We start from the raw sequence: 20,358 nt of genomic DNA, 5'->3' as shown, positions 1-20,358 counted from the left end.
CCGTCCAAGCCCTGTTTTCCCTTTTTTATATAGTTACATTTTTGTTTATATTTTTTCCCATTCATATATCTAATTTCCCATTTTTATATAATAGAAACAGAAAATTAAAGCTCACATCATCTTCAGCAACTAGAAACCATTTTTTACAGTTCTAACAGAACGACTTCTTTTCCTTTTTAAGGTATCTAAGAGTTTGGGGAATAATTATGTGGAAAAGAGAATGGGGTAAAGAACTAAATGATTAAGAGATAGATAAGCAGTCCACTTTTGTTAAAATTGATCTTAAAGGTATTTCTGTAGGTATTGGTTGCTGAAGCCAGTAGCTAAAATATTTAACAATTAGCTCAGTGATGCCATAGAAGTTGATGTGACTAATAATTAAAAAACCTCCTTAGGAACAGATTTTTGTTAAAAGTTCAAATGTTATACTTTTGTCTGTGTAACAGGATAAGATATGCAATCATACATAGTATTAAGCCAACTAGTAATTTATCATAGAAGATAATATTGTTCGTTGGATGAATCTTACCCAAGGCAGCAGGACTGGAATTCTAGCTCAAGTTCAGGAGGGATGAATGATAACAAATACCTAGAAAATAGAGGTGTCATAGAAATTAAAGTCTGCCATCTACTGTACCACACTCAAGCAAACTTCAATTATATTCTCCAAGGTAAAAATTCTGTTTTGTGCTTGAGCTGGTTGGAATAACTTTGCCAAAGGTGCTGGTTTTGTGAGTTTTTTTTTAAACAAAATCTTCTGATCTGAAACTATACTGAAATAAGACAACTTCTTGCAGTCAGCCATATTTGTCTTCTTTTTTGGGAGAAAAAGAGAAGAGAATTCCAACAAAATGAAAATGCTGATTCGACATATTAGAACAAAGTGTTTCAGGTTTAGGTTGAACTTTTTAAAATAGTTTTATTTTGGTTTATGTTGAATTTGGAGTGAAACGTTTTAAATGAATGACATCATCTTTTTCAAATTTCTTTTTTTGCAGAAAATCTTTAAATGCCAAGCTTGCAACAATTCTTTTTGTCATTTTTACCTTCTAATTCTCCTCTCAAGTTGGAAAAAACCTGAAGTTTCTTAAAGTGAAGAATAACTATTTTCTGCCACCACCAGTTGTGTTTAAGGCAGCTACAATTAATTAGAAGCAGCCTAGATATGTCGCAGAGGACAGCCCATCTTCTCCAGTTCATCCACTACATCTCTGACAGTATTTCTTGATTTCACTGTTGTTGAATGTTATTTTCTATTTTTTCTATTTTTTTCCTCCCTCAATATTCTTTCTAATGGTTTCTTAAAAAAATGGTGTTATCCAGGATTTAATTAAAGGTGTACAAACAGAGAAGACCCTCAGTGGAAAGCAGACCATCACCAAGTAATAAAGTCCAACAATTAAAGCATAAAAAGCCTGAGAAAGCTTAGATTGAAATCCATATGCATATTATCTCAGCATACTGACGTATAAATACATAAAAAGTGGTCTGAGTTAAAAATACAGAAGAGTGTCAAAATAAAAATAAGCAAAGTTATTTCTATTAATCTTAGCATGCAGAAACACTGGCTTCCTATGGATTTAAATTTAACAGTAGGTTGATTTTTTTAGCACTTGAGAGGAGTAAACTAGTCTGAAGTTTTCCTTGTGGCGAGGTAACTTCTGCAAGTTCTCTCCCTTGTGTTGCTTCTGGTAGGTGAAACCTTCATTTGAGGCACATCTCTCCTGTTTTCTCTACCTGACTGTCTGCTTTCACAAAACTTGAGGGCTTTTAACTGTAAGACCTCTGTTCCTCTTGGTTAGACCTGCTGCAGGGTCAATGAACACTGAGGAGCAAAAGCACATACAGCCTGACTTTGTGAACTCAGTCTCCACAGGAAACAAGGAAAATTGCATGGACTGACTGAAAAATTGTTTTTCTCCTGCAGATATATTTACTTTTTAAATAAACAATTATTTTATTTCTTTCAAAATAATTTGTGTTTTCCCAAAGAGAAATAAAAAAAACCCCAAGCATGAGGAATGGGTACCATTCCCTGCATTCACATGCACACATACTGGTTTTTGTGAAACTTTTCACTGTTATTTTGGTTTGGAGGCAGGGAAGGAAGGTGAGGGAAGTGTTTCGATTACAGTTTTGGGAACAGGTGTACTCACTTGTGATGGGCTGTCCCAAATCAGCACCCTCAAAACAAAAGTACATATGCGGGAAACAGCGTGAAATGATTGCCTACTACAGCATGAAACTACTGCCTTATATACTCTCTTTCAGATGTGTTTCCGCTACAGTTGGCCTGTCTTTATGAGATTTGTGCTTTAAATCTATTCTTTCCCCAAAACAATGTCTGTCATGTTATTTTAACAACAAACTCTGCTCGGCATAGGATCCGCCAGCCCCATTGCTGGGATGACGCAGCAAAAGAGAAAGTACGTGTCAAGAAGGTTCCTTCCACGGTTCTTTTTCCTCCCCATGCTTGGCATCCAGGGAACATGTTTTACTCGTCTGAAACTGATGTATAGCGCTTTCTTCGTACCCTGGCTCTGGTCTATGCCAGAGCGCATCCCCCTGCGGGACCAGCAGAGCAATCCCATGGCCAGGGCAGACCACGACCTGCCCGCAGCATTAAATAATTGCTGTCCACTAGCCCAGCGGTACCAGCAGCACCAGGCCCAGGCATACCCAGCCTCTCAAAATAAACAGCTATCACACAATCAAGGGTCAGCATCAGTTAAACAGGCTTCTGCTGACAGCTTCTGCCTTTCCTATGGCAACCCTTTCGCAGTTCTGCTTTCAGGTCTGTCTCGCCTCATTCGCTTTTGCGCTTAGTGAAGTCTCACGACCCCAGACTGTAACCAGGTAGGGCCATTCCCCATACCTAATGGCACCCACTGCTCAGTCTCATTTAAAAGATGCTTTGACAGACTCCTGTTTGTCAGCTAGCTTCCTTGCCCCTTCCATTCTCTCCGGTTTTGCTCATTCCTCCAGTGAGACTTAGTGAAAAGTTGTAGATCATCCTCTCCTGACACAGTCACCTTGAGCAGCAGCACAGTTAACGATGTACACTCTTAAATATTGACATTTCTCAGTGAAACGCACAGTACTCATCCTCACAGTACCATAGCAGGGTCTGTACAAATGCAATCTGCCATATTTGCACCAGCAAGATATTGTGAAGGATTCTTCCCTTACAGTGAGAAACATTGGTTTATGTTTCTGATATGTTTAAAACTCTGGGCAATTTGACACCGTCCTTGAAATACTGCTCGTTACAGTGTCACACTTTGGGAAACAAACCATCTCTGGAGGCTTCAAGCAGTCAGCTACTTTTACAGTTTCTATATAGGAAGGAAGCAGAAGAACAATATGAGAAAGAATTTTTTTATGCCCATTTGTTCATCTTGTATCAAAGAGAAGGATGGAAGGATTTCTCTCTGAAGGATCAAACGACAAAGGAATAGAAGGTGGAGGTTGGTTTGTGCCCTGCACCTCAGAGCACTATCAACTGGCCTGGTTGGAGTATTAAGTAAAAGAGCAGTGGAGCTGGTAGGATGTTGTCTGCTGAGGCCTGGAGGGTGGGATGCTGGAGACAGTGGAAGGCAAAGGCAAGCTATGAATATGGACTGGCTTCTTTTCCTTCATGACACACACGTGCTGCTGGGCAGCCCAAGAAGCCATCTCAAACTGATGCTTCCCCCCTGCACAATACCTTCTCTCTTCAAGAAATGTTAAGCTTCGCTCCTTTCTGTTCACCTTACGCACCCCTTTGGAGGTGTACTGAGCTCTTAGGACTTGCAGACGAACTGGAAAAAAGCGTGACAGCCACACTGCAGGGTCTCAGCACTACACAGCTGGGATAATGAAGGGGAAGCCACTGAGTAGCGCATCTGCTTCTACTGTTCCTCACATTCAAGAATGCATGCTGCAAGGTTGCGAGGTGTCAAACTTGGCAAACTAAGTAGGTTCTTCTCTTCAAGTCCGTCATAACAGACCAAAGCATCCAACTTTCAGAATAATTTCAGTTCAGTATCTTCCCGATCACCAGGGGGAAAGGAGGAAACTGTTGCTGTTGAGTTACCTCCCAGTTCCCTTGCATCTTTGCAGTCCTCCACCAGAGCAAATAAAATTCATATTGACTAATTTTATAAACCCACTGCAACCCATTACAACACACTTGTCTGATGATAATAGCTGGAGTTTGTCACAGCAGGGCTGGGTCAAGCCGGGCCTCCCTCCGAAAATCTGCCAGTTTGCAGTCTCTGAATCATGGCTGCTAACAACTGTATTGCTTATCAAAAAATGTTACTCTGATTTTTTGTGTGGGTGGATGTCTATTCAAAGCAAATAGCTTGATTTGTTGACTCATTTTCTCTAGATAATCATGTATTTTCATATTTATCACACAATCACCAACTTCCTTACTGTACATGAACATAAACTTATTTGAATTTCAAGCATTGGGGAATGGCCAAATTACAAAACTAATAGTTTATTTTTTTCTCCAACATTACCAAACAAATAATGGCAACATTCATATTGTCTTTACCTCCTTAAACGTCTACCTGTAGCTGCTGGCACAAGGTAAATGAACTAGGATAAATCTTGTTTCCCTGTTCTAGACAGCCCTGCCTTCTTTTGCCCTCCTTTCATAGGCTTTAAAGACCATCCAACCAGCACCAGTGAAAATAATTCTAAGGTTTCAGGAATCAATACTTCCATTCCAAACCATACTGTTGTTTCAGAAGAACAACGTTAAATTAAGGCTATTACATGTTCACTTACACAAGCAGTACCCATCGCGCACACAGTTTTAAGGCACATTCAAGGTACATAAGGAAGATACTTTGAAGTGAGGTATACCCTAGAACAGCAAGTAACAGCATATTTGCCCCATGTGAAGTAGGAGTCAATTGGTCCCTCGAGATACAAGCTATCTCATGGTGTAGTGCAAGATCTCACAACCAGGCAGCTACCCTAGAACTCACACGCCGAATTTTCCTTTCTTTGCTTATCCCACAGCACTAAGTGTGTGTGCCATCATCATCCTCTTCTCAGGGTTTTTTCCTTGCAACCCCAAAGACATACTTTTAATTGGGGGGTGTTAACTACAGACATTTAATAAGCAGTGATTACTTGAGCTTTAATCTGTTCTGCAGGTTCTTCTAAAAGGAACTCACACCTTCAGGGAAAAAAAATCAACCCTCATGACACTTTTCTAAGTTATAGCCAGAAGAATTTTTTTCCCTCCTAAAGAGCAACAAGCCCTGTCAGTGTGACATAGGTAACAAACTGTGAATCTAATTAAGTGTGTAATTATACAGCAGATTGCAGCACTGTATGCTATTACTTAAATCAGCTGACTTGCATGCCAGAAGCATGGCAGTCCCAGAAACATGGCATTCGAAGCAGACTGAGCTGAACACATTAGAGACCGTTTCCAGTGGGGGTGAAGAATAAGCCAGGCTCAGTTCACCCAGGCTGATGGCACCTGCACGCATCCAACAAAAAAGACAGCAGATGCACAGAAATTCAAAGTCTAAAGGAGATGCAGAAGCAAACTTGGGCAACCCTGCGGTGTGACAGCTATCACGCAGAGTTTTCTTGCATCATAGGCTTGTACATATTTGTCTCAGTCTTTTTTGGATGCGGCTGTCAGTGTAGAGCTCTGATGTTACATCTCTTTTTCTTGAAATATGCTGAATTGACAGTACCTTTTCAAAGTTGTCTGTGTAAGACAAGTATTTCCCCTTTACCAAACTCCTCTTCCCCAAAAAGTAGTAGTTTTGGGATGTGTGCCTTTACACCATGCAGTTCCTAGATTTGAATACTGACACTCGCATAAATAACATTTAAGGTGAGAATCTCTGTTAAACAATCCACACAAAACTGAGGTACACTTACAAATCTCCCTTGAACCACTGTAACAGAAATACACATGGCATTAAAAGCAAACAGCTATCATGATACTGAACTCGGAGCTCTGTGTGGCCACCACAGTAGGGCTCAAATAAGTGTGGGTTTGCTTCAAAGCTGCTGCCGCTATCGTTGTTGCTTTGGGCACTTAGCAACAGATAGAACATTTCTGGGGAATTTTGCAGGCAAACACGCACACACTGTAGGGTACCTTTTTGCCTTGCCTGGGAGGGGAGTTTGGGAGGACTAGGGACTGCAAGTAAATTCATGGTGAAGAGCTGGAAAAAACATGCTCTGAAGTAACAGCGGGTCTCCCAAAAATCAGAAAAAAACTCAGCTTGAAATCTGATCTGAGATTGCAAACATGACTGATAACTACCACATCTCTGCAGACAGAATTTACCAACATTGGGGAAGTACAAAACAATTGCTGAAATCACATTTGCTACAAGGAGTCGAGCTGAATGCTGAAGTGCCTTTAGTGCATGGTTTCAAGCACAAAGCTTTATGCTAAGCCCCAGTGCCGTACTTTCCAGGCACGAGGGACAGGACATGACCCTGATCTACCCTGTGTGATCGATGGACCCTCTATCTCATTGGCAGTCTTCAGGCTTGCATGGTTTACTGAGGGTTTCTGGGTGGCTGACTGTGAGCCGCTCTACCCTTTCGTCCTCTCAGTGCTGGTAATTAATTGTCAAACTGGCACATGTCCTCACCTCACCTGGATCTCTCAGCAGAAGGGAAAAAGACTCACAAACCTGCAGAAGATTTCAAAAACCCATGTATTCATAAGTTCTGTAGCAGAAAAATAAAATAAAACCACACTGTGCTGGAAGATGTGTGCTAGAAAACAGGTATATAGCAGCTTAAACAGGGTGAATAAAGCCCAGGAATATCAAATCAAACCAGAGAATAAAGTGAACTGCTTGTGTCTTGTGGGGAAATGGAAAATTGTGCTGTGACAGGAACAGGCATAGTGCCAAACAGATGAAACCACTAGTAAATGATCTAACTTTCTGAAAAATTGTAATTTTTCTGCCAAACTTTCCTCTGCTTAATAAGCTACTCTTGCTTTTGACACAAGACAGATAAAATTTAAATAATCATTTGGTTAAAGGTTGCCCACTGATCCTGATGGGATTGCTCTCAATGCAAGCAGAGTGCTATACCCCACCGTTAACACATATGCTTAATGCTTCAAAAGGGCCAGTTTCACAAAGTGGGAGGAAAAAGAGTTAAGTCTAAATTTACTTCCTGACTTTGGAAAAGTCAGGCAAACAAATGTGAATGAAAGCAGTGGGGGTTTTTATTATCTTATTATTGATTATCACAGTTCCATCACACGTGATTTGGTCAGAACTAAACAAATCTCCCTGTGACAGATTAAATGATTCTGCCCTCTGATTTAGTTTCCCCTTAAAGAGACTGACAACTAATAGTCCCTTAAATAGCTCCTGTCTCTAGACTGACTCTTCTCCCCATTCTACTAGACACTAAAGAAAAAAAACCCACCTTTTTTCCTCTTCCAATTCTTCCTCCCAAGGTGGATTCCTGTTGCACAGGCAGTAAAGCCAAGCTTGCTTGAGCACAAAACCAAGGAGGAGAGCTTTACTGTTCTGCAGAGGCCACAAGAGCTTACCTGCACAGTGGTATGTACCTCGGTCCTTTTGTTTATATTTGCTCTGAATTAAGCTGTCCCATTCCTTTGCAGCCACACACCCATTAAAACTCCTGCCTATTATCTTATTATTTACTATCCGTCTTCAGCGTATGGTACTGCAGTATTCTCACACTACTTTGCAGGAGCTGAGGTGATTTTCTGCATTTCTGAAAGTTCGGCTAATGACTGGTTTTCGGAAGAGATCCAACTTTGTGCTGTGCCACAGTCATAGCTGCCTTCTTGTGATACACCATGGAGGTAGAGTCCTACCTCTGCTGCTGGCTTGCTGAGGAATCGCACATCAGTTGCTTCATCATGCAGTGAATTTCCAAGTTCAAGAGTATTACTAGTGAGAGCAATGTATTACTACTGTAGCACCAAAAACACTGAGTTGTTATCTATGCCTCATTAAGCATCACCAGAAAGCTCTAGTCTGAAAACTGAGTTGTTCTCTTATGGCTACTCTCTTTCCTCATTACAAAATTAGCCAAAAAGTCACTTTTGAGGGGCTTCAGGAAATTAAAAAAAAACCTCATACTTGAAATAAATCAAAATATTTGAAACATTTTGTTTCAGTGTTGACCCCTGTGTATAACTAGAGGTCATACGTTTAGAACCAGAAAATCTAGACATTCTGGAACATTTTGATGTTTTCCAACCTCTAAGTTCAAAATAAAATTGTTCTAATGTCCATTACATTCTACTGAAGTGGCATATGAAGATGAAAAATGATTACGTAAATACTTTTTATTCATTGTCACCAGTAGGCCAGATTTTCATTTCAGTTGTACTGGCAAAATTCCCAATGCCTTCATTGTGCTTGCCAAAATGCCAGTCCTTTGACTTTGGTAAGACACACTGCTGAAGATGCGGAAAACAACCAGAGCATGTATTCCTCTTTCTTCAGGGTTTTTGGCTTTGATCCAGGACATGGGAATAAAAAAGCTGATTTTAGAAATTTAAATCCAATCTGGTTAAAACATGGCATTTTTAAAAATTGGTTTCAAGAACAGAAAAATACAGACACTAAGGACAAAAGACCATCTTTTAAGAAGAGCTTGTCCAGTTCCAATCCTAAATATCAGGGCTGGGTTGTTCACATCAAGTTTATAGAGAATAGAAATGAAAAAACAAATCATATTGGATTATATTCAAACAAATATTCAAACGTACCCTGAATACACTTTCTATTCAGATAAAATGCTTAGCACCCTTCTGATAACAAAATAACTTCTGGCTGAAACTCCATATAGTTTCAATGAATTTATTTTACAACAGTTCCCTTTAACAAATAAGTGTAGGTCCTAGGAGCAGTTACTCCAAGAAGTAGGACAGCCAGTTCCACCTAACCCTATTTCGACAAGAACTTGTATCCTGTCTACCTGGAAGTTGCCTCCCAGTAGCAACTCATGCTGTATTTTACTTAGTTTCTTTGACAGACATACACTACTGCATTGGCCTTGTATTGGTTTGTGGAAACTATTGAGTTGAATCCCCTTGTTTCCAAGGGCTTGACTGGATTTTATCCATGCTGCCAGCTGGTTGGCACAAACCAACTTCACATAGGTAAACATAATACAGCCTTAGTGTGGCATACCGCTGAATCTAATAAACTTTACTGAGAAATTAAATCATGTCCAGGCAAATTATAGGGACAGAAGAACAACGATGTACTTCATTTCACCCACCAGCACAAGCACATCTTGACAAGAAGTTTTGCATTATCTACATGACACAAGACAAGAAAAATGGTCCAATTCAGCCTGAGATAAACTCCGTCTACAAGAGGAAGTCAGACCTACTTCCATTTCTTCTGTATTTTCATATTTAACTGAAATGCCAAAGTTAGAAAGTTAGAGACCTTAAACCAGTCTTTCATTAATGAGCAGAGACAGGCACTTCCAGAGGACAACATAAGGAACTCAGGTGGGTTGAAACACTCTTAGACATAACTGCTTCTCTCCGGTGATAATAAAAGAGAGCAAAGACAATCCCTCTCCTAATTGAGGAAACTCAGGGGGGTGATGCCCCAAGAATGCGAGGAGATGAACTTGCACCTTTGCACGAGTAGCTCAGAGCTCCTGCAGTAATTAGTACATTGTAAAATCCCATGTAAACAAACTCTTGAAATCATTGCTTTCAGTGCTGCATTATGAACGTAGCAATTTTCAAGGAAAAAGCTCCTCTAGTCAATGCTTTGAGTGCTGCATCTTCTGTTCAAGGTCTTTTGTCTTTCCCCAGTCCTTAACTGTGTGTTGGATATTCCACTTCTGTCCCATGCAGGTCTGCATTACAAGTCTGTATGAAACCAAATTGTTTGCTGTGATTTTGAGGCATCTCTTAGTTCCGTTGATTATGGCTGATGCCTACAAAAGGAAAGGAAATATGAACGAAGCTGAGGGCTTATAAAGTTAGTGCTCAGTCAGGAAGCAATTCTCTTGGCCTTTATAAATGTGTGAGAAACACTAATAGGTCACAAACCTGAAAGAAAAATGTTGCATTTTCCTCAGCCTAATGATGCATGACAGCTTACAGAACTCTCTAAGGCATATTAAAATATATTTAGTGGTTTATTTTGTGTCTGCTTTTTGGAGTTTGGGGTGGGTGGGAGGGGTTTTTTTTTTTTGCAGATTTGGGGTTTTTACGGTTTAAAAATTCATTTTAGTAAATTTTAATACTATATCCTGTTTTGAAAGAAGAGAGCTAATAACAGGTAAGAATATTCATTTCTTATCTCTAAGTCAATATTTCAGTACCAACTATTGTGAATGGCATGGGGTGTGATTAAGTCAACTCATCACGCCAGAAATGAGGATTTTCGTAAGGGGTTGGGCTCCAGAGCAAACAGGATCTTACCTGGCTCCTTCAGGCAGCCAGTTGTTTCACTACGATAATGTTTGATGCACACAAGAAACCGTAGGTTTACTTTTAAGGTGGGTCTAAACCTTCCAGAAACATACCTGCACCTTTTTCTAAGTTTTGTGGTTACAGACCAGACTTAAGACAAAAGAAAGCCCATGTCAGCGGAATGTCTGGAGACCAGGTAGGTCTATATTATTTGGTGCACATCACTGAAACCGTTGTCTTTCACCAATTCAGCTCCTCTATTCTCCACCACTCTCTCACAAGATTTATCTCCTGCTTAGTTTTGCACTGAGGGATACAGTAAACAGGTCCATACGTTACATGTAAAAAGAATTAATTATTAATTACGTAAAGCTAATAAGGTTTGAACTGCCTGAGAGGGGAGAAGGTGCATGGCTTCCTTTCCCACCTCTCCCTCCATCATTATCGCTGCTGCCTGTTTATCCTGCCCCAGCAGCATGGCAGTACCTGTCTTAGACTAGCTGACCAAGCTAGTATTATCATGTTCTGTATTCAGAGGCACCGAATACAGAATATGAAGGGATCGCTTGGCATCTTAAGCATGTCAGCATCAGCTGGCATAAATCCTGCTGAGATGGAGATAAGTGAACATGGTGTGAAGGCTCTGATCACCAGCCGTAAGCTGAGCTCCGAAAGGATGAGCCTAGCCTGATCCCCAACAAGGATTTCCAGGCTCAGACGCTGTTAAAGAAGATGGTACCAGAGAGTGAGCAGGATGAGGTGTCAGCCTGCTTTTTTCCCTAAGACCAACAGGTCCCATGGGAAGGCTGGGAAGACAGCGGACAGTGGAGAGAGTTCACAATGTATAGTCAGACCATCAAAAGAGACAGAGGCACCTGGGCTTGCACATTCCCTGCCCCTTAGCTGAGCTGTGGTAACTGAGCAAGTGTTTTTAGTCAGCCCAGCTAAAAATTAAAAGACTTAAAGTAAAAGGCTTAAACCAGCTGATTCCACCTAGACAGACAGACAGAAGGTTGGACAAATAAGTGGCTATGGTTCAGATAACAAGTAAGAACTGGTTAAATTCTGGTAACCCAGCTTCAGTTGTGTGACCATCCCCTTGTTTTTAACACCACACACCCCTGACGACTCAATCACCTTCACCATAGCTCTCGCAGTGGCACCTGCAAGTCTTGAAATTGAGGCAACGTTATTCAGAAGCAAACTGCTTTGCAAGGGAAGTGTCTAAGGCTTCATTACAATGGGAAAGCTTACTGAAATGTGGGGATATAGAAATCCACTTACCTGCTTAAAATCCCAGTGCAAGTTCAGGCCTTTATTCACAGCTGTCTCACATTGCTCTAAAACTGGCAGGTCCCCACTCCCAGGATCTGTTAGGTATCTATCAACTGTATTCCATCGGGCACATAAACCTCCTACATACATTTCTCCAGCGCTGTGATAAAAGACGTGCTGAAAGGGAAGGTGACACTACTGTCAGTGAATTAAGATACCAGGGAAATCTCATCAGCAGATGATAGCAGACAGTTCCAAACCTGATACTGAGAGGTATCAGCTGTACAGCACCAGCATTCACTGATCTCTCAGTAATTAAACTAGGATCAATTTGACCCTCTATACAATGTTTTTCTGCTTTCCAATGAAAAAAAAGGCAAGATACTTACAACTGAATGGTAACCCTTAGCTTCCCTCCTACTGAGAGGACAGGCAGCGAGGTGTGAGGAAGAGCTCCACCTCTCTCCCATTCATCCCACTGAACTTCTGTTAATCAACAAAATCAATCAGTATCAACATGAGGTCTCACATTTTTTTCACAGGGCTAAACCAAAAGCCTTCTTTTAATGCACTTAGATCTCCACGGCAACCTGCTCTGCTGCCAGTTGCATTGGGGAGCAGAATTTAATGAAATAAAGGTTAATATTCCCCTTCAGTATGTTGTGGTTTAACCCCAGCTGGCAATTAAACCAATCAGCTGCTCACTCATTCCCCCCCCCCCCCCCCACTCAGTGGGATGGGGGAGAGAATTGGGGGAAAAAAACCACCACCTCCCTGCCCAAAACCTCATAGATTGAGGTAAAGACAGTTTAATAGGAAAGAAAAGGAAGGGAAATGATAACAATAATAATAAAGGAATATACAAAACAAGCGATGCACAATACAATTGCTCACCACCCGCTGACCAATGCCCAGCAAATCCCTGAGCCATGGTGCCCCCCAGTTTATATACTGGGCATGATGTAATATGGTATGGAATACCACCTTGGCTCTTTCGGCTCAGCTGTCCTAGCTGTGTCCCCTCACAGTTCTTGTGCACCCCCCGCTTTCGCTGGCAGGACAGTATGAGAAGCTGAAAAGTCCTTGACTTAGTATAAACGCTGCTTACCAACAACTGAAACATCAGCATGTTATCAACATTATTCTCATGCTAAATCCAAAACACAGCACTATACCAGCTACTAAGAAGAAAATTAATTTTATTCCAGCTGAAACCAGGACACAATAGTGTAGAGAGAATAGTTTTGAAGTGCCTATTTCATGGCCCTGTGGAGGCTTGAAAGGAACAGTTAGCAACAGCTCACATGAGAAGATCTGACCAGTTGCTTGCCTTACCTGCGGTGAGCGTGCATGATTGGGATAAATAATTGGCGTGTTTCCAGGAAAACAGGTCAGGTGTTCCTGACATTTTCAGGGCTGCTAAAGAACCCACACTTCCAAACCAACTATCTAGATACAATGTGCTTCGTAGTACATCTATCCCACCACCTATAAAACATCTTCTCCCCGCTGCTAGCTCTGCGCTGGACATCATGTATATCTCATCTCACTCTCAAGCTATTCATACTTAACCAGACTGGAGCTGTTTCGTCTTTCAGAGCATACCACTCAGCTGGTAAACGTTCATAAAGGCACCAGAGTGCTCAGTCAAATCCATCTGCAGCCACTGAATACTGAAGAAGCTCAAAGTCATCAAAATTAACATTGTCAAATACCGGATCTTCTTTTAGTCAAGACAGAATAGGCGCAGCTCTATCAAAATTAACAGTCTATTCAGCTTGAAAAAGTGGAAATCTAGTGAACAGTACTAAACTTCACTATCTGTTTCTAAAACTGGGTTAACTAAGTCATTGACTTCAGCCTCTACAAAAAGTTATACGCCAGTCTTGGAGTGCTAGTAACCCAAATTGCTCATGCCATGGCTCAATTATCCCTTCCATTAGGCTGCTTCTGCATTTTGACCGTCATTAATCAAACTAACTGTAAGTTCCATGCTTAACTTGCTGGGTTTATTGCTACCTGGGTCTTCTTCCTACAGGCTCCAGAGTCTTCACTATCTGCAAGAAGGGAAAAGGAAAGGAAGGAGAGACCCTGAGGGGTTCTGTAAGCTCTGAGGTTGATCATTCACCGTCTTTCCCCCGTGCGTTGATGGCACAGCTGCTGTATGAGGGAAAGGGTGTGACTGATCAATGCACCCTTATGACAGAAGGCTCAGAAGATAGGCAAGGATGATGTGCTCATAAAGCTCAGAGAAGAATGCAGGGAGTGACCACAGCTACTGTAAAGGAAACTTAACTTATCCCAACACCAAGGGGACCAGAGAGAGGCCTTTGTGGCAGATAAATGGCATCATCAGTTGAGTGGGTCAACTGGTCATGTACATCGCCTTCTGAAAATAATCAATAGAAAGTATTATCTTCCTGAACCAGCCAGACCAACATGGGGGAAGTGTATATGTGGCTCAGCTCAACATAGAGTATGAAAACTGAACACCCTGAAAACTGAACTTTGAAGAGAGCAATGCGCTTGAGTTGGCTTCAACCCATGCGTTCCTTCCCAGCAACTAGGGATGTCCAGCATCTTGACAGTGAGCATATAGAGAGCGGTAATGTGAGTCCCATTTGTATTGTGATTCAACTGTATATTGCAATTTCTATATTGTGCTTGTGTTGTGATTTCAGTATATTGCTGTATCACTTTTCTAAATCAAAATCCCATGTATCTTCAAATAAGTAAAATTAATATTAAAACACTAAACCCTCCTCATGTGGAATATCTAAAAGAACTTGGTCAGACAGTATTGGACTCTGACAGAAGGAGTCTTTTTGTTGGACCCCAATTGTTGCTAGGCCTAAAAGAACTGACTTTATCTCTCCCTACATACTCCTGACAGCCCAACCTATCCAAATGAGTCCTGAAAGCCATGACTGAAGGAATTCAGCATTAGCTTTAAGACTGCAACAGCTAGGGAGTGTCAGCTGGTGTGTTACTGAGAGAGAAAGAGAGATCTGGACCACACAGAGCCATTTTGGCCCCACAAGGGCTGAGAGAAGAGCCTTTCTCCCAAAAAGTGAGACAACATGGACAATAGTCAGCCAGTGAATTCAACAACCCAGAGGCGAGAGATGTAAAGAGATTTCACATAAAACAGTACCATAGACATCACTAGCTAACAGAACGTAAATATCTATCATCACCCACTTGTTTTGTCTCTCTTTGCAAAAAGAGTCCTATAGGACTACGATGCACTATTAAACTAGTGGGCAACAGCAAATAAACATCACCCAAAGCTGGAATAAGAATCAAACCAATTTAAAGTCATTGGGTATTATGGCTGTCTAATAACCTGCCTCCTTCTTATGTTATTTCACTGCATGAAGTCTTTTTTCCTAGAAGTGTAGCAAATATACAGAGAAGGTAGGCATTTCTCTCTTCCTCTTCACTAAACAGCTTACTCTGTTACCTGTCTGCTTTGTTATTTATTTCAAACAATTGTATCCCTTTTCTTCTCAGAAATAATTAACTTGGTGGCTGTTAATTAACATGTGGCAGGCCAGAAAAGAGAACCATATATGGGATGACTGTGCCAGCTACACAGTTATAGTCCTTGTCCATCTCCCCCTCCCCACTTCAGAAACCCCCCAGTCTTCATAGTCTTACCATGCCATGTTCACCTCAATATGGGCATCCAAAATTGCAGCAACATCTGCAGCTGATGCCTCCCAGGCAGAAATCCGGGCTTGTGTTAGCTCTTGTCTTTTCTGATGTCTGATGACCTTCAGCAGTCCAGGATACTTTCATCGTAATTTGTGATATGTGTTTCCAAAGGCCCTTTCAGATAATCTAAAACCAGCCCCCACATTTTAATGTTAAAAAAAAAAAAAAGTTAACCGATATGAAGAAATGGAAAAGATTATGTAGGTAATGGCTTTCTAGCTTCTCCCAGTTCCAAACCAAAACCTGATTTGTTCTTTGCAATAGATCAGGTAGAGTTATTCAGGTACCCATGAATTCAAGAGGCTTATTTTTAAAACCAGCTTCCATTCCAGGACTTCAGTTAAGTACCTAGATTTCATTTACGTATAGTGCTATTGTCTGGCTTCTAAATTGTACACAAACATCAGTATGTAGAAACTTTAGACGTGTGCCGTAAGAGCAACCAATTAGCTGTCTTAGTGCAGTAATTTCTGTGTGTATCTCCTACCATATGGAAAGGAAAAGAGAAAATAAACAAGCCCTGAAAACATGAAATGCTCCTATAAGAGCTGTAGGCATGCCATCACCAAAGAAAAAAATAGTGTCAGAAAAGGAATAGAAAGTTGGGACCTCTTAGCATCATTTTGGAAATTCACTTAAACTTTTGTTCCACCCAAACTGACATGTTATTCTAGCAGCTACAATGCCTTAGAAAAATGAGAAATCAAACACATTTCATCAGGCAAGGAAAAAAAAAAAAAGAAAAGAACACCCTGAAGATTAGGGGCATGACTGTTTCTTACAGATGATTTTACAATGCTTTGTTCAGCTCAATTTTAAGAGCAACAACGCACACACTGCTTCCCCTAGCAGTATTTTCGACAACCCAAGACAGCACTCTTCAAGGAGTTATTTCAGATACCTACAGACATAGTTTCTTTAGCATACTCTTACTTTGGTACTGTGCCTGATGAGCCAGTGATGATAAATACTCTCCCACTTCAACATTTAACCTTTTCAAATACTTGCAGAGCATCATCCTGTTCCTTATTAGCTGCCTGGTTTCAGGCTATTAAGGTGTTTGGGTTTTTTTCCTGTACTCGATTTATTTTTTAATTTAAAGAGCGGTCTACTCTGTGTGCACCCAAAAGGCCACCAACATTCATTTAACACAATAGTGGCATAAATTAGCAAGACTCCTGCCTTCCCTGTGTCACTTACCATTTGAACTGCAATCATCTAACAGGATGATTTCTTTTAATAAATGAGAAGGTGTTCAGTTAATTATACTAGTAATTGCACATAAGATGTTGACAGTGCTTCATTCATAAATAGAAGTACAATACTGAATGTTGGAAGGTCTTTTGGATATGTTTTCATTTTACAGCTGTAATAAAGACCAACAACTTTAGCACAGTTTCTAAAGAAAGTCAGAGAGCAAGGCAGCTGCAAGAAGGCAGAATTAAGATGACAGGCTTAAAACATATAGTGAAAAATCAGCATAAGAGTAGGAAAAAAGGGAATTCCCAAATCCAAGTTTCGTTTTTCATTTGAGTTGTGTTAGGTATGTATATAAATCATTGGGGTAAAGTTAAAATTTCTGTTAAAACAAAAAGAGCAATTACTGTTTCTTAATCCAAAATGGTTATAAAATATTGAAGCTAAAGAATACAGTTAACTCAGCCACTGATGATTAGTTTACAAGGCAGTGGACATGTGAGTGAAATTTGGCTTTTTGCATTTACAGAAGGAGATGACAATGGCCAAACTTGACAGCAGACAAAAGCAAATTAGATAATAATCCCTTTGTATGTGCAATGAAGAACAAGGTAGGCCTAGCCATACTTATAAACTGACATGTGAGGAGGTTTCCCTTGAACGAGGGATCTCTTTAGAAATTCTTGAAAGGGCTTCAAAAATTGTTCTTGCAGAGTAAACCAGGCCTTGTGCAACTCCATGCTACCCCAGAATAAATTGTTCCCAGTACTGAAACAAACTTATTTTGTGCTATTTGAACACCTCTGGACTTCCTGCTTACTGTCAAAAGATTTTTTTAATTTTTTTTTAATTTTAAGTATATATTTGGGATATTTGTCAGCTCTGCTAATTAACATCCTGGCCACCAGGCAGATGGTGAGGACTGGGTCTTCTTCACAGTGCTAATCACTAACTCTCTCTAGAGCAGACAACAGAGCATAGTTGGATTCTCAGGCTGATCACTCCCTTGCCTTAGAAGCATGCTCATGAAAGCGGTACTCAGACTGCCTGAGTTGTACAGCTACACAATGCAGCTCTCTGAGACAAGCTCACACTCCAGGTAGACCTCTACAGTGGCAACTGTGCACAAACGGAGTGCATTTTTGTTGGAATTTCTCCATTAGCTTTATTACCCATTAGCACAAGAGCCTGAGTGCGTATCTGCAAAAGGCGGTCTTGGCAAATACATCTTTAGGATGTATTTGTATTTCTTTATGGTGCCAAGCCGAAGAGCGCCAGGCACCGCACCCATTCTTTGGGACCACGCAGACTCATCCCACGGTTCCTCCAAAACGTCCCCCCAGCAGAGTGGGGATCGTTCAGCTCAGGGCTGCCTCAGGAGGATCTGTGGCCAGCTCACCGCTGCACGAGACCCATCTCCCTTGACCTTCTCCTCCTCTGCAACACTGCCCCACGGACACCCACAGTCAAGGACAACTTATTACTGTCTGTCCTGGATGGAACCAGCTCCATCCAAGCGGTACAATGAAGATCCAGTTGCATAACCTGCTTTTTACGTCTTCCAGAGGGCTGCCAGTAAGACAACTCCCCTTTTCCCAAGTGTGACATTGTTAAATCATGCCCAGTTTTCCTTTTCTGAAACACTCCATCAGATTTAGTACAAGCAACCATAGGTGCAAAGGTGTAGGCTTGCAGTGTATGTGTGACATTCTTCCACATTTACACCAGTCAGTTCCTGTAAAGCTTACTATTATCTTTTGCAATAAATTGTATACCTTATCATACTGTACAGAAAAAATGTGCTCGCTTTTTTAACAGATCCTTGTTCCCAATAAAGTTTTTAATGGTTACTTATGCCAGCTCCCATAGTATCACTGGTCTGCTTAAAAAATATTATCTATTGGCTTCAAGAACCAATGAATCCCTGGAAAAATCCCTAAGCTTCCTCTTATGAAGTGCACTGCTTACCTACATCTTAATGTTTTAGATGTTTAGCCCACTATATTTTCCATGTAATTAATCTTCAGACTCTTTGATAACTTCAGAGGGAAACAGAGAGAGAAAATAAGGCTATAGGGAAACTCACAGTCACCGGTCCAGTATGGCTGTAGTTGCAGCACTAAAGGTAAGAGTGCCCGGGATTCAGCTCAAGTGCTGAATCTTCCCTCACCCTTCATGGGACTCACTGGCCAATAACTCTTTCCGGCCACCTCTCCTGTTTAATTTCTAATCATCTTTTAATATGCAGTATAGGTATTCCCCACTTATGCTCTACAACATAGCTAAGAAAAACAAGCATTGTGTTAAAAAGGACAGAATTTCATAATGTAGGAGTTTGCTTCTTGGGGTGGTGGTGTGGTGTTAAAAAATACCACTTTGGATATCTCAGCTTGTAAGAGGCTTACATAAGACAACGTAAGAGACAAGAGAAAGCGTGCTTCAGATGTCCTGCCTTTGGGCCTTAAATAGAATGTAAACAGACCAGAAGGTCTCATATCTTTTGAATACTGTGGTCGGGTTTTCCCTTTATTACTGACAGTTAGAAGTCCTATATCAATTATAATGTTAACTTTATATTCCTTTTCCTAGCGTGTCTTCTCTACACTGTGACTTCTTTTCACAGTCTTTGGAGTACTACAAGTTTGAGCAAGATTTAGAAGAAAATGATAGAAAACCAAACCCTAAACAAACAGAGGACAAATTGAGATCTGTTAGTGGCTTATTTTAACTTAGTCCAAAGCAATGTGGACCCCTTTCCCTTTAATTTCATGGCTCCTTGTAATTGTAGAGAGGGCTTATACTGTACCTGGGAGATCTGGTGTCTCTGATAGGTCAATCCAGAGGTAGATGATCACCGAGATAAACATTACACCCATAACTTAAGAACAGATTCTGTGCAACAGTTTGCTCCTCTTCCCTTAAATCTGCACCCCAGCATTTGAACAACTGAGTCTGGGTACAGCAAACGGTGTACAATCTTTTCCTTCTTTGCATTATCAGCTTTGCATACTTCAGTCTTGGAGTTATCTTGAAGCTTCAGATCATGTTCTATTTGTTTTATATTTTCACGGAATGCTTCCACTGATTTTGCTGATTGAAAATATAAGGAATGATTATAACAGCAATCAAGAACACTCTCCATCATCGTAACTGAGCCAAATTCTCCTTCTAACACCGCAGGTCAAGAGATCTGTGAAATTACAGCTAAATTGATATTCATATGAGAGTAGCATCAGATCCTCCCTCCCACACGAGAACAGTTTTTAAACATCACATTTCACAATGTCCTGCATCAGATTCTGTTCTCAATTGCACAAGCGCAGAGGAAGGGACACTGCACCAGCATCACTGGAGAAATCTGGGAGTAGAGGCAACACACCAACTGTTAAATTGGGCCCAAATCATTTCCATAATGTTATGCTTGAGTTACAGTAATGTATTAATGATCTGTAATGGGTTTCCCATGTAAGTCAGGTTGTTGATACCATATTTATCTTGAAAGTAAATACAGTAAACATGCCCTTTGCCATCTCCTTTAATAAGCTTACTGGAATCTTCTGACATCTGCTCAGAAAGATTTGAACGGGGCAAACCCCCAGTCTCTCAAGGATTTGTTAGGTTCACAATATTGTGCCATAAAGAAAAGTCCCAGCTAGCCTGTGTGAGGTTGTTTAGGACATATTGTTCTTGAAGGTAAATACAATAAACAAGTCCTTTGCAGTGTCTTTTGAAAAGCTTCTTGTCAGTTTTGA

At 40.7% G+C, this 20,358-nt stretch overlaps 1 protein-coding gene across 1 annotated transcript; it reads right to left on the bottom strand.

The window, feature by feature from the left end:
• Positions 1-9,349: 9,349 nt before the first annotated feature.
• Positions 9,350-19,751, bottom strand: GALNT8 (polypeptide N-acetylgalactosaminyltransferase 8). Its single transcript, XM_075051906.1, is given in 9 exon segments — positions 9,350-9,936; positions 11,702-11,869; positions 13,243-13,444; positions 15,353-15,491; positions 15,494-15,535; positions 16,610-16,699; positions 16,702-16,775; positions 19,413-19,553; positions 19,555-19,751. Coding segments are annotated over 9 exon segments (1,230 nt in total). The 3' UTR covers positions 9,350-9,759.
• Between the last annotated feature and the right edge of the window lie 607 nt (positions 19,752-20,358).

Source organism: Buteo buteo, chromosome 19 (assembly GCF_964188355.1).
Source record: "Buteo buteo chromosome 19, bButBut1.hap1.1, whole genome shotgun sequence".
Taxonomy (NCBI): Eukaryota; Metazoa; Chordata; class Aves; order Accipitriformes; family Accipitridae; genus Buteo; species Buteo buteo.
This window is presented reverse-complemented; position numbering and strand designations above follow the sequence as displayed.